At 36.9% G+C, this 15879-nt stretch overlaps 1 protein-coding gene across 1 annotated transcript in view; it reads right to left on the bottom strand.

Annotated features, from left to right (window-relative positions):
- Positions 1–15679, bottom strand: part of TTC29 (tetratricopeptide repeat domain 29) — a 115326-nt gene extending 99647 nt beyond the window's left edge. The window contains exons 1-3 of the mRNA XM_058838830.1: positions 15568–15679; positions 12811–12907; positions 10372–10455 (exon numbers count right to left, since the gene is read on the bottom strand). Coding sequence (XP_058694813.1) covers positions 10372–10455; positions 12811–12907; positions 15568–15679 — 293 coding nt within the window. The remainder of the gene's footprint in view (positions 1–10371; positions 10456–12810; positions 12908–15567) is intronic.
- Between the last annotated feature and the right edge of the window lie 200 nt (positions 15680–15879).

Here is a 15879-nt window from a genome sequence, read left to right as displayed (position 1 = left end):
TTGTTAAACAAACGACTTTGTTTTCTTGCATTCGTCCGCGCCGACTTGAGGTTTCCCTTGAACAATTACGTTACCTGCAGGAGCGAAAAGAGGGAAGACTGACCGCCCTTTGCTTTGCTCGGAGCGGAGCCGTTCCCGGGGTTTAATGGTCTCTGGGGGCATCTACTGGAAATGTGGGAAACTGCAGGCAGGATGCGCGGATCCCGGCGCAGAACAAAGGCATTGGCCCGGCACAGGGCACAGGGCACAGGGCCACCGAGGCGCTCGCTTGGCTCGCCCGGGTGCCTGCGAGCCGTGGAACGTGTCGGAGCAGAGCGAGCAGACAGCTCTGCGAGGTCTCATTTTAAAACCGAATGTGATGTGACTCCAAACCTAAAGGCCTTCCACCCCTAGGGCGATCATGAGATCGCGCCAAAGAAAAAGGTTTCAGATGCATTTTTTTAAAGCAAACTATTTTTAAATTAAATTTGGCGCTATGTATTTATGTATTTATGGTTAAAAGAAAGATACCAATTAATCTGATTTTAATTTAAAGCAGAATTGGTTTGGGTTTTTTCATCCACGAAACTCAACAGATGAGAACCTCAACACTCACCACAAAGCCAGCTGACGCTAAGAATCCCCTGATCCTCTGCCTGTGTACTCATTTCAGCTGTTGCTGCTACCCCGTGGTGTTGTTTTATGTTTATTTACACAGGCTGGGCAGGGAGCTCCAGGTGGATCTGGTCCTACACCAGCAGTTACTCCAATGCACTGCTCCATCAGAAAGTGCTGAAAAATTCTGTGAGCTTCTCAGAGTCTCTGTCATGATGAGGGTTGCATGTCACAAGAGTTTTCAGCACCAAATAAATAAAATAAATAAAATAAATAACCAAAAGTGAAATAAATAACCAAAAGTGCCATTTTAGTGGCACCTTGGCACAGGGGACAATTTTGTGCCATATAATATCACACAGGTGGAAGGAGCTACTTCTTGAACATGGATCTGTGAACTTAAAAAGACACTGCTGTTGTTAACATTCTGCTTAATTTAAGTGTACCCAGATATAGCTACAGACATTTTAATTTTTTCCAAAGCTATACAGCTACTTATGTAATTTTCTTATATGAATTTCTTTTTGCATTATCATTGCTATTACAAAACAATCTAGAGTCATGCTGAGAAATCATGGTAACCGGATTCTAAACTGTCTTTACCAGTCCGAGAATAATAAATAGTAAGTGTTCAGTGAGATTAATGAAATTACATTGTTGTTCCAGTCTCAAGGACTTTCCTATACTAAGGTATTGCAATTTTACAAGACCCTTAAGCAATGCTGGGAGATGAGCACAGCACCATGCAACATTCCCTTCAACTTAAAACCCTCCACAATAAGGCTATTTGCATTCTACCCTTTATACTGAAAGAGAAGACAGAAAAAGGAGATTAAGAGGCCAAGAGGCAGGAAGTGGTGTTAGAAATAATCAAAATAGTCAGTATAACATAACAGAATCATTTATCAGAAGCTTAATTCTCCATGCCTCCTGTCTGATGTGGTCAATTACAGGCATGCAAAATAAGTCCAGAAGACTACTATTTTCAGATGGCAGATATATTTATATATATAAATATGTAAATATAATATTAGGTTTCATATATTTAGATTTTGTAAGGCTTAATTAGTACTCCCAGCTAATTCCTGATTGCTGATTACAATACGAGTAGTTGTACTCTACTGTAGCAATCCCATTTTGTAAAGTACAAAATGGCATGGATTAAACAACTATAGTATATAAAATATTAAAATGTACTCCCAGTGTAAAATAATTACTCTACCAATTATTATAATGTTTAAAAACTGTATTCAAATAGGTTTCGTTCACTTGGGATTTCCTTCTGCAGTTGGCAAGCCAATGACTGATATAAAATGTCTTAGATAAGCATCACAAAATTATGAAAAAATAATAAAGATATTTTTGCTTAAGTTTATTTAAACAAATTTATTTTACTTCCCCATTTCCTGTCTATGATTCTACAAGAAAATTCAAAGTGCATAAAGTATGTGAATACTTAGCTACTTTTTGCTTAACCGAGATGCAAAAAACCACATCATAAACACAGGAATATCAAAATTTCCTCCCAAAAATTTGAAAAATATATGCATTAAGTAAAAACAAATATACTACATAAAACACAAAAAAGCAAAATATGCTGTAAGAATTTATAAGTTCAGGCTGCTCTGCCTAAAAATTGAAAGAGGAATTATTATTTAATTATAGCTGGACAGCCAAAAAACAAGAACAGTTTTTCAACACCATTGGTGACTCACACCCAGAACGAGTTAAAGTTTGTGCAGGGAATTGTTGAATGCCAAAAATGCTCATGCAAACACTTGGCAAATATGGAAGGTGAGGATTTGCCCTTAGCACCCAGGTTCCAGTGGTGTCAACCCCTGTACTCACACTGCTGATGTCTACACTGCCACATCCCTGGGCTGGAACCCACCAAAGGTAGGCACACAGCTAACTTAAAAATACATCCAAGTCCTGTGCTATCCCAGGTCTCTGTGAAAATTTATCCACATGAGTATTTTGGTAAGTTAAGCCCTTGGATGGTCCAGGCACTCAGCACATTTCAGTACCACGTACTGCTACTGATACAAAGCTATTTAACTGCATCAGGGCACAGCCTCTTTAATCCTGCTTTAAAGACTGTCCATTTAAATACTTTTCTTTTAATGAAATATTTACTGGATGGTAATATGTTAAATTGTAGACTATAGTAATCTCATTAAAAAAAGATATGACAGTACAGTAAATGCCATTAAGCAGTAATAGACAGTTAGCTTACACTTCAGAATATTTTACTACTAAGGCTGAGTGTTAAATTAAATTGGGGTGGGGGAGCCTGCTTTTTAATTCCAAATTACAAGCTTGAAACAGCTAATAACCTATTACAAAATAAGAATAAAATCCACAAACCCCCAAACTTTATAAAAAGGATTCCCTATTCTAATTATTAATTAAATGAAATTGCACAACAATTTGTACACATTGTGGGAGGGAAAAATGTCAGTTGGAATTGGCCTGTAACAATATAGATTTTTTAAAGAAGAAAAGCTTTGTGGAGCTATGTATCCAGAACTATTAATAGAAAGATGAAAATAAAGCACATATATATATATATAAAAGAGATGTAGGTACTTTATACAATATATATGTATATGTAAAAGAACTTTCAGCTTTAGCAATGCAGTGTTTTTCATCTGCTGCCTCAGTCACTGGGTTGTTGTCAAACCACACTTTAACCTAAATCATGCAATCAAAGGGGGATGCACACCCTGCCAGTAGGATCCCACAAAGAACACATATATTGAACTCACTTCCTTTTGTTCAAAGCTACATAAAATGAAAAATTAATCAATTATAAACATCAAAGGGTGACACAGAAAATGTATTTTAAAATGAATGTAAGCACTGTAATAATTAAGAATCCTCATTAACCCAGAAAATGGAAATATAAATTTAGCAATTAACTTTTAAAACATTCTAATGTCATTAAACATAAATGCTAAGAAAACACTAAAAATAAAGATAAATGTTCTACCCTTATAAAATTGTTCATCTTACAAAAGTACACACACCTGTGATTATTTCCAGCATAATCAGAAAAAACATTATCGTGATTAATCTTTCAGCTTTTCTTTTTAAATTAATAATGTTCCTTAACCAAAAGTAATTCCAACCTTATTTTATGGACTACTAGTTATCAAAAAGAAGTATTTCTTAACTTCCCTCTTTTATGTGAGAGCTGACCTGATGGACTGAGAGCTAGAAACATGTGAGTTTGGAATACTTTCCATTTGACTTGCATGATATCAAAGCAGTTGTTAAATTTTTCTGCAAGTTTCTTTTACATGTTAAATTTCTCTGCAAGTTTCTTTCTGGGTGCAAGACAGATAAACATAATTGTCTACTTTCTGTAAGCTTTTGAGCTGCTGTTATGATATATCATAAAACCCTATACAAGGCTCTGCATTTATTGCAGGATTGATATGAACAATTCCCACAGTATTTTTGCTTTTGTTTAGGAGATCTCTTATTCAAGTCCCCAGCTGAATTTACTCAGTAGGATAAGGACAAATAGACCACACAGAGTTTGAGCAGAAAGGAAAAGCTAGGATTTTACACAATGCAGGATTTACTGTGAAAATTATTAGGAAGTCATGACTGTACCAAGGCAGATTAGACAATCTTTTTTTATCTCAGCCTCTTTTTCTGTGCTAGAGATGCTTCACCTTTATGGAGTGTTTTAAACATAGAAGTCAGCTGTGTACTGCTTGTACATTATCTTCAGTAGTAAATATTGTTAAACTATTGTGAAATGAAAGCACTAAAAAACCGTAAGACCAAACTTAGTAAAAACAACAAGTTACATAAAAAAGAAAAACTTCAGCTCACTGTGTTCTTCTTTATTAAAGTATGTCATGTATTTTATCTTTGCAAGAGTTTGATGAGTTTTTGCAAGTAAAATTCTGTTTCCTCTATACTTGCTAATAGTCATGAGAATCTGTAGTTTGCACCTTCCCATTAAAAATGTATTGTATTTTTTGAAATTATTCACCCCGCCTTTTATCCAGATCATGTCTTTGAAAGGAGGAAGTAGATAATAAATGGAATAATTCATGATTTCCCATTAAATATGAAACTTTCTTTTGCAGAGTTTAGAAAATGAAGTTCTACATAATGTACAGAAGTTGATTAGAACTTTTTTTAACCTTTTCAAGAAAAATCTTTCACATTACACAAATGCACAGAGAAGTTTCTTCAAGAAAGGCAAACCATTCGCTTCCTACACAGTTCTGTTCTTCAGATCGCTGCCTAATTACACTAAATAATATGCTTATCAGCCCCAAAATTCACATAGATCATTCATTTGACCAAAAAGAATGTGTGCCTCTAAGTTCTAAAATCTCTTTTTGAAAGTTGTTTAATAAACATTGAATCCTGGTCATGGCAAGCGAGATTGTTAGGAATTATTCAGACTGCAAAAAAATACATATTTAAATAATATTGTGAAAGGAATTTAAAATTTATCATCTAGCTCACTAAGTGACTTGTGCCATCTCCCTTTCCACAACCAGCAGGGAGTTTGGGACAGAGTGCCTTAATTTAAAATTTCTTTTACCATGAAAGGATACATTTCTTTGGTTCTGATTTACCCTCTTCCATAGTTTTTAGTATCTAAAAGTGAAGAAATACCCTCATAAAATGCAAATGAATTTACACAACTTTCCACTAGTTTTCAACCAGAGTAATGTGAGCAAAGAGGGCCATAAGGTGCTCACAGGTCCTGTCCAAAGACTGACATCAGGAAGAACAGCAAAGTCTTCCTAGGACTGAATATGAAAGGGAAAGAAGTTTACTTCTTTCTCTGTTTACTGCTATGTCCTTGAGCTTGCCTCCCTTCTTCTGTCTCCACAGCGTTGTACACAGAAGAAATGGAGGCAGCTCACAGCAGTGCATCACTGGAACCAAATACTGTGCACTCAAGGGAAAAGCAGAATCTGCATCTACACATTATCTGTCTGCATCCCAAATTGCCTTTTGCAAGCTTGCTAGTAATAGAATGCACCTCCTCCTTCCTTGCCTTAATTCCATACCAACAAGGTATTTTTCCTTACCCATTTTCTTGGTAGTGCCCCTCTTCTGTCCCTCGAGAGCCTCTTATTAACAGAAATTGTAAAAAATGGTCAAATCCACCCTACAACACAAAATCCCCATGCCTAAATGAAACCACTTCAAATTGGGAAGCCACAGTAAAAAATTCAGGTAGTGAAAAAGAAAACATGTCAATATGATGTCAGTGAAAAAAAGGTCCCCATCTATTTTTTGAGTAGCCTAAGAAGTCACCTAACTAATTTTTGTGGTAGAGGTGACAGATACTAAAAGTGTGGGTTAATCAAATCCCCAGTCAGATATTTGAGTTCCACTTCCTTAAAGCACTGGTCTTTCAAAGCAAAAAAAAACAGAATACAGACAGATAAAGAAGCAAATAAATCAGAAACTGAGTACTGAAACTCTCATTATTTAAATAACTTACAAACAAAGGACAAGAAAAATCTAGTCCATCATGGCTATGATGAAAACACAAAGCAAACCTTAAACTAGGTCTTCTCTCCATCAGCTCACAAATCCCACTTTTCTCCCTCAGTGAACTCTCCAGATCATCCTGGCCTCTAGTCAGGTGAGGAAGTTTCTCCCTCTTTAGTCCTGGAGGACAGATAGGGCTGAATATTCAGAGATCACTGGCAGAAGATGTATGGATGTAGGAAAGAAATAATTTATTTCCACAAACTCCTCTAATACTTAATCTCTCATAAGTTTTCCTACATCATTTTCCCTTAAATCTACCTAGCTGATGCTGATACTGAAAAGAGGAGAAACTTGGGGAGGCTAGTAAATAATTTGTTTCTGACTGAAATACGGAAAAATACTCTTGTATCAGACGGCACCAACAGAAGTTTTAAAATGGATGCCAGGTCACTTCTGTTGTACAGTTGACAGCCTCCTGTAAAGATGGTATCTCAGGAACCAGTCTTTACCCTCAGCCTTTTTACAGCTTTCAAAATTCCATAGTTCTGCAGTGTGGGATAGAGTGCTAAATTATGTCTACATCTGAGCTCGTCACCCTATGATCTATCTAGAAGGGATGGAGGGAAACTGGTTCTTCAAAAGTATGATTCACCTTATTCTAAAGCACTTGCCTGGATCCTGAAAGATGGGGCTCAACTAATCACACAGCTGGGGTTATTAACCTGGATTAGTTAAACTTGGGTGAAAGCCACTCCGCTCTTCTTGCAGGGAGTTTACAGAAGTTATACTTCACTACATTTGTTGTTCATCGCTGCTAGAGCAGAAATTTTATGTTCCATTTTGCAGTCAACAATCTGAAAAGTAGTTTAATGATCCACCTTCCCAGTATTGACAGAGATGGCCAACAACTGCTGTAGGGGACACAGCACACTTGAGAATTAAAGCTTTTGCCTTTTTCTGTTTCAGCTAATCCTAAAGTGGGCCAGCCATTGGAGAATTCTAAGCAGAACAGCCCACTCTATCTCAAAAACATCTGACAGAATGCATGTAAGAGAATGTTGTCTCCTGCCTGAAAAAGTAATCTTAGAGCCTGTCTTTACTGGCATAGATTTATCAAGCAAGCTTTCCATAATATGCTGTTCCACCACACACGAGACACAAAACACAAATACAATTTTTTTGCATACCTAGGTAAGCCTTTACCATCTCTGTATAATAATTTGGATTTCATTTGATCACTAGAGTCTTGAGGACAGTAGAACTTCATCATTCAACTCAAATGTATTTAAAATACATGTAGTAACATCACTAATGTAATTATTTTTTTGGTTTACAGCTAAGCAAAGCTATTCCTCTCATCAAATACATTTCAAAGCTTCTCTTTCTAGTCTTCAACTCTTTCTTGGTGACGTGGTCCTCTTTTGAGGAGGATCTCAAATAATAGTCTTCATTTTTATGGAGCGGAGAGAACTGTTACTTGATCTTTCTGGCCCTGACAAAAAAGATCAGGAAACAAGAACGACAATATCAAATTCTAGCCCATTTTAGGCTCTAAAATAATTTGAAGAGTCAATCCTGGAATCAATCTCTTGTTGAAAAATGCTTTACTTCACAGTTCATCGTGAACTTCTTGACTCTTCGTTCAGTCATATGAACTATTTTTAATTTTTACTGCAATCTGATTTTGAGCTTTTAATGACTTGGTGATTCGGGACTAAGAACAGAAAGTATCAAGGAAAGCACACTGAAGGCCATGGGAGTCAGCCAACCTCCTCATATAAAAGCCTGATTCTGTGGCAAGAAAGCACTCACATTCTGCATTAATGAACTTCTACTTTTTTTCCATTTCCAGATCCTTGCACCACATTCACTTCTTATTTCAAGTTAAAGTCTTTGAGAAGGAAGCAAAACAAAATCAATGAAAAAACAAAGCAATATCCTGTTTTAATATAATTAAAGTACTACCTTTCTTAAGCACTATTTTTTCCTCCATGATCTAGCTTATCAACTTGGGACAAAAAATTATTAAAAAAAAAAATAAAATCATTTTTTCACAGGAAAAAACAAGATTATATGATGAATACAATTAAGGGTATTCTCTTTTGCTGAAGTCTGAAACACAGGAAAATATTTTACAATACAAGAATAACTGCAATCTTTTTCCTTCAATAGTTCATCTCAATTTTAAGGAATATTGTGAAGGACAGAATTTAAGGGAAAAAATTTTAAAGAATTTTTTTTTTCATAAATGTGATACCACCTATACACTCCTTTATTTAGAAGATAATAAATTTGTTGTTTGCCTAATGTACACTTTAAAAAAAATCGGTGTTTAATATTAAGCAGGAATGTGGCTACAAGAATTTTTCTTGATGAAATAACCACTGGCATATTAAGTTAACCTCCATATTAAACAAAAGTACAGATATTTATATGTCAGAGGAAGGCAATTCAATCCCTCTATCAAGAAGTTTAATAATCTGCCTCTGGAATGGAAACAATATTGAAAAACTATGCAGCATATTACAAGCCATCTCTCATTTTTAAAATAATAACACCCGTTGCCTGCTGAGACATACCAAGCATTACACTGATTTCAGGAAGATCATTTACAGACATGGCATTACCTTAGTTAATAAATTGGTTTTAGATTACATTTTATGCTTTTTGTTTTTTCTAATTAGATTAGCATAGTACTAATACAACTGTACAGTAAGATTGTTTCGTTTTGTTTGCTCTCAAATGATTTTATCAAGGTTACGAAATAGCACTAGTAAATTATATATACAGACAGAAATTTTGTAACTGCTAATTTATTATCAAAAGCTAAAATTCCAAGAAGTATTAAATTCACAGAACATGAATGTAACTTTTTAAAGTAGGTACTTTAAAAATCTCCATATAAATAAAGCAGAATACATTTGATATTTCAGTTTAATCTTCTAAGAGGCTTTGCTACCTTTGGAACTCTTACAAAACTGTAAGGGAACTCCACTTTGTGTAGGTATGGCAAAACAGATGATAAAATTCTTACTTCATTGTGGATGTCCTCGCTGGTTTCCTTTTCCACAACATTCAGACTCGGGGTTTGGATATAAAAACATCATTTAGGAGGATTTTTTGCACTGTGTTTTCTTGTTTGTTTGTAAACGGCACTTTGAAGCCCCAAGGCCCTCCTAAAATAGTGATTTCCTGTGTAATCACCTTAGAAGGAACACTTGTGTCCCCGGCATGGTGCGTGGAAATCCACTGGGGCTGAGGACTGAAAGAGTTCCCTGGGAAGGCAGCTCAGCCTGTGACAATTGTTGGAATGTAATGAGCAGAGTAGCCAGTTCCACAGCTGGCATGGAACCAGAGGGACAGTAAGGGAAAGGTGCTTAGTTCTGTGCTTGCTCCCTGACAGCTGATCCTTCTAGGAATTTTCTAGATTTCAACGTGGAAGTTTTTAGGGAAGGTTTGCAGGCACATTCTTAGACTAGGAAGGAGAAAAAAAAGCATGTTTTCCAAGAAACTAGCTGGTGGAATTCCTGTCTGACTGATAGAATGTTTTTATGCTGCAAGGGTGATCTTGCAATATTCATTGTTAAGGTGCCTAGAGCCCTTGTATATGCATCTTTTTATTATTTAAATATTGAAATAAATAAATCAGCTCACTTAAGCAACCAGCAACCCAGTTTGTTAGAATTCTTTCATTAATTTTGATGGTGCTGAACCCCAGATCTGTTAAAAGACTCCAGAAGAGTAAGTCAGTCATAGTCTCTTGTAACTTCTAAATGTAAATACCTCAGCTGTAAGAAATCAAAAGTTATCTAGATTTCTTTCATTCAGTGGGTTTTTAAATAACTAATGGGGTATTAAATGCTTTACCACAGAAGTCAGCACTTGGGCTTGGCTAAATAGTCATTCAAAATTACAAGAACGTGTATGTCGGTACACTAAGCTCCCACCCCAAAGGAGATATTTCACAAAGGCTCAGAAAAAAAGGAGAAGGAGAAAGAAAAAAAAAAAGGCAGCATAATATAATAATTATTGACACAACCTTAACAATAATGTTACAAATCTGATCTAATTGGTAAACATAAAAATTAGTAAAACCAAGGCAATAAATGCTTTGATATATTTAACATCAGGAGAAATGAAACATCATTATTTAATATCAACTTCAATTTTTAAATGCCAAGTTCCACTAAAAAGGGTAGGGCCTAGGGAACTTTAAATTTAAATTACTATGATGACTAGAAACAAAGGAAACAATAAACTTATAGATGTTAAAATGCCTTGAAAAAGCCAACTTACGCAGCAGCTTCTTGTTTTGACACCCCTTTGATATTCTTCGCCAAATAATCATCTATGGCATCTTTGTCTTTGATCAAATGAATCCTAAATTTAAATGAAAAAAATTAAAAGAAATACTGTAAGGTGCTTACATAGACTTCTGCAGCATGTATAATATATTATCATTGCCAAGTAGAGCTGAACAATGAAATATTGACAAAGTAATATATCAGACATTCTGTAAGCACATACAAATATCTTTTTAATTTTTTGGTCTGTAGCTAGTTCAAATCTTTATTCCTGAAAGAAAACAGAGGTGATATTAGCTTTCAGGGATCTGGTTATCTGCTATTTCTGTCTAAACTAGAAGAAATTGTGTATTAGCTAAATCAGTAATAATTGATTAAGCTATCCATATTTAAACTGTTTCCTAAATCAGAACCGTTACATTTTCGTGTTGTTGGACCAGAATGGTCCAATCTATTTCATATTTAGCTTCTTCAAAATTAAAAACAAAGGCAAATCAAGAAAAGAATTGCCAAATCCAACTCAAAATGTTTTCCTTGGTGCAATGCAATCTTTTAAAACTGCTCCTGGCTTTCCACAGTTTGAGCAGCATAGTGCAAAAGCTGCTCCACTGAGGGGATAATTTGTAGGTCATTAAAATAAAGAGCAAATTTCAGGATGCATGGATGTAGGTTTAAAATTTGAACTGTCCACCATTCACCTTTCACTTCAGCCACCATATCTTTGCATCTCCACTGTGAAACACACAATATACCTGGAAAATTTATTATGCACTTACTGACCATAAGGTGTATGTAAATAGAATCTGATATCCCAGCTGAAGAGGATGTTATCTTTCTAAAAGTAATGTGAATTTATTCTTCTGAGAAAGAGCACAAAGATTGTCTGGTTAATCACTCAAAGATAAAAGAAATTCAGCATTAGTGTTCCACATAAATCCATTACTTTGCTCTTTCTATGTCTGTATTACACTTCTGTCTTTCAATACAGTGATGAGAATAAACTCTTTTCATAATGTTAGCTAATATAAGTGTCATGCTCCTTATTGCTCTAAGAATACCAAAGACACTTCACCAAGTTCATTTAAATGAAAACAAAATAGCTAAGCAAAGCAGAGATATTTTGACATATCTGTATTTAAAAAAATGTAACAGTGAAAACTTCCCTCACAAATAGTGCCTTTAAATTTGTTCCAGAATTTGCTGCTGCTGAGTGGCACCAGCGGAGGCTTGTGCTTTGAGGCTGCACTTAACACAATCTGTAGGAGTTGCTGCTGATCTGGCTAAATGTACACCTTATGGATATTGCCATGAAAATTCACTTATAATCAACACCAAAGCATATTCAATTTAAAATTTTCACACCAGAATAATCAAAATTTAGGAAATCTTTGGAAGTAGGGAGAGAAAGTCAAAACCCCCAAACTGAAACAGTGAACTACAACAGGCAAATCACTATCAGCTTGCTGCAATTTAATCCACACTTTTTAACTGCAGTTAAAAGGCATCTCAAAATGAAACAAAAGAAAGCCTGATGCCTTTCCATTGTCTTTACAAAGGTATCTTAATAAATAATTTTTTTAAAGAATCAGAGGCAAAAGTCTTAGAAATCACATAAAATTTTAAATGCCACCAGCCTTATAGCCAAGTATGAATTTCTGACTTCTGATTGGTAATACCCTCAAACTTAAAGAAAACTACAGCCAAGGGGAAAAAGAAACATAAGCAAAAACTTTTTACATAAGTTCTGTAATGACCTGTATTAGGCTGATGCAACTACAGACATGGTCATAAAGGGTTGAGCTTAATAGAAATAACAAATACTCATCTTACACTGTTATTATCAATGATGCTAGTGTAGCAATAACACAGAGAAGATGGGCAGGTTATACTGAGGAAAAAATACAGTAGGAAATTCCATCAACTCAAGAAAATCATTATAGCTTCCTATATGCAATGAGAATTAAAAACATTAAAATTAATTAATTAATTAATCAATGTGAAGAAAAGAGACTGTGACTTAGAACAGACAGTTTCTTTTTACAGAATTGAGATGAGGATGGCATTTGCTAAAAGACACTGTTTCTTTTGTTCCAGAGGTTGTCACTTGCCTTTTCCAAGCTTCTTTATCCTTATTTCTCTAGTGTTTCAGTAATGACTCACAGTACTTCATAAAGTGTACAGAAAGAGTCTACTTCACCTGTAAGTTGGCTCCTATTTAATTTTAAATCACTCAGATATTAACAAGAAATGCTTTTTAATCAAATGGACACCTTCTTTTTTGTTCTATTTTAATTGTGGAACTTTCCCAAGAGAGAATTTCCTTGCCTATGATGTTTGTAGTTTTAAATATTGTGAAAGAGCAAACATAATCTGTCACCCTGGCACAGCTGATTGAAACTGTTCACAGCTTTGAAAGAGAAGAGGTACCTACCTTGCAAACTCTAATGGGGGGCAAAGAGGCTGCTCTATAAACTTGGGATGTTCCCCTGGGCTTTGGAGGACTGCTTGAGGCAACACGTTCAGTTTAACTAAAACAAACAAATAAAATCAATGTTCCTTGAAATAATCCCTTCACAGCAATGTAGCTTCTTTTCCTTCTTGTGCTGCTTCCCAGCCCACTCTCTGTTATTTCCAGTGCTTTAAAGCCTAACTCCTGTTCCACACAAATCGCAGCATTGCTTCAGTAGGACGTAACACAAAGGAATGGTCATTAATTAACTTTCCAGGGATTTCTCTCTTTCACTGAGGTGCTTTTGATTTCCATAGGGACAGCTGATTCAGGAACCATACCTGCATGGGATTCCCTGTGCTTTTTCAAGCTATCTAGGTCCAAGTATTGATAATATTTTAAGTTAATACACAATGTGGACAAATAGGATGCAGAGCATCAACAGGCACTGTGTTAATGTTCAAAATTCTACATAATCAAAATAGAAACAAGCTTTTGAAGGAAAAAAATGTAAGTCCTGCTATACTTACAACATAGGGCTTTACTTAAAACAAAAGCCAAAAGCCCCACAGTTATTTAGAATCATCTAGCATGTCATTTTGAAGTACATAAATGCTAATAGGACTTTTTTGTCATATAGAGCTACTGTGTTTTTTCCCCAAGTATTCAGTCTACACTTCCTACCATTAAAGTTTCAGCTGCCAGTTCCTTCATTTTGCATGTCTGTGATCTGAGGACGTTAGCAGCAGGAGCACCCTTACTTTTAAATTTGGTTTAATGTAGGTATTGCATGCCCTGCTGGTAGGCCTGAAGGCATAAACTTTTAATAGGGATGGAAAAACAGAATATAATAAAAGGGGGGCAAAGAATTTAACTATTTGCTACATTTAGTGAAATGAAATTTATTTTTTGGGAAACAAGTATTAGATATGAATCAATTTGTTACTGAATGATCAGCACCAGACTAGTAGATATTTTATATATTAGCCTTTCTGGGATCAAAAACCATTTCATTGATGCAGTATTTTGCTGTGGTTATAGTGATGTAATTTTTTAAATTGTGTTACTTAGAACTGAGTAATAAGGAGAATTATAGTTTGAAAAGATGACAGGATAGGATATTTCTCCTAAGTAATTTTTCTGGGGCCTCATACTAATGATAACATTTTTTACAGAAAGAAAAGAGGTATTATTTATACATTAACTGGTCTGCAATTACAGGCAGCAAAATTTAACATATGTGTGTCCTAGAAAATAAAAAATCAATAGAACAAAAAACATATGGGTAATTCACCACTATAAAAGAGCCACCACCACTTCTCACAGAGAATGACAGGTTTGTATACAAAAACTATATACAAAGGAAAACCCCTTTTTCGGAAGATGCTATGTGAGAAATAGTAATTAAACTTTGAAACAGCAATACTGAAGCTCAGAGAAGATGCAAAGCTTTCTACAAGCTTCTTTGTTGTGAGGTATCAAGTTGGAAAATGAACATAGCCTTGCCTTAGTGGAGGCTGATGAATTTGGCAAGGCAGGGGGGCTGACTGCAGCTATGGGGCAGAAAAGGAGAAGCAGCTGAAAGGAGCTGCTCCCATATAGCCATAGCCCCCATATAGCCATTGCAGCCATGGAAAGCTATTGATTTGGGGACTGCCACAAAGCACCTGGCTGGAGCACACAACTCCTTGCTGGCTCACATGCCCCACGTTCCCAATCCACAGAAATCAAGTCTATGGGAAAAGAGGGTATCAGGCATACACATCTCACATCAAGGCAAATATGCAGACATTTTTCTTAGCATGTTTCTGCCTCACAAGGACTAAAATACAACCCTGGCTCCTATTTCAAACTCAAAGCTTGGGAGAGGAAAAAAAATGAAAACCCAAACTGCTTCATAAGAATGCCAGTTGAACTTTTACTTTAGATGTGGGAGATTGTTTTCAGAGTGAAATGGAGGGTGTCTTTCCCTCATTTCCAAGGCAACTGATGCTTACAGGTAAATTACAACCACAGACACATGACAGAAGACACCAGCAACACATCCTTCTGAAACCAATGCTATTCCAGTCGTGTAAATTTCACTGCTGGTCATTTAAAGATCACTTTACATCTTGCTTCTTTATTATCAAGTCCAAGCCACTTCTCATTTACTTAACCACACACCCACAGAATTCAGCGAAAGATGAGGTGGTGCAGTTTGTTTCTAAAGAAGTGCTTCACTTAGTCCCATAATGGAGAGACTCTCCCCACGGACTGTGAGTGCTCCAAGGTGCGCTGAAGGCGAGGGTAAAACACCAGCTAATAGCAATGGTGCCTTTCCCAGCACCTTTTGGGAAACCTGTTGGCTGCCTCTTCCTACACATTTTCTGAGGTATTAACTGGAGGCTGAGGATTTCCCAGGGAGGGAAGGAGGTGAGGAAGCAGGGATGGATACAACACACGGCTGTCTTTGTGGCCATATCTGCTGCTACTTGGCAACTCGTAAGATAAAAGGACATCAGAATGTGACAGGACAGACTGCCACGCTGCTTTATTACACTGAAAGTAAGGGAGTAAATAAAAAAATAGAAACTAACAATAAAATGTTGAAATCTACAGCCAGCGTGATAGATGCTCTTTGTTCCAAGTGACCTGGACGAGGTCACGGCCCCAGCCTGACCCTTATCCTCAATGCCCTCCGTCCCTGCGGCTCTGGGAATTACAGCCGCCCTCCGCTGCTGCCTGGCTGTCACCAACCACCGCCCAGGGACACTTCACCTGTCCCGCTACACACCCTGACCCTCGGCTCCGGTACGGATAAAATCAGCCCCACCAGCTGCAGTTCCCCGGGGCACAGACCTGGGCCCATGGCGCAGCCACACGACGAGCTCTCCGCCGGCCCGGCCCCTCACGGGACGCCGCCGCCTTGCCATGGCGACGGGCGCGGGCGGCGCTGGGGCCGGGCGGCGCTGAGGGCCGGGCTCCCGGAACCCTCAGGGACCGTCCCAGCCCTCCCCGGCGGGCTTGGGGAGGTGCCGAGGCCGGGTTAGACCCTGGGGGATACGGGGA

Source organism: Poecile atricapillus, chromosome 4 (assembly GCF_030490865.1).
Source record: "Poecile atricapillus isolate bPoeAtr1 chromosome 4, bPoeAtr1.hap1, whole genome shotgun sequence".
NCBI classification, from domain to species: Eukaryota; Metazoa; Chordata; class Aves; order Passeriformes; family Paridae; genus Poecile; species Poecile atricapillus.
Note: the sequence above shows the minus strand (reverse complement) of the source record. Positions and strands in the feature narration are given on the sequence as shown.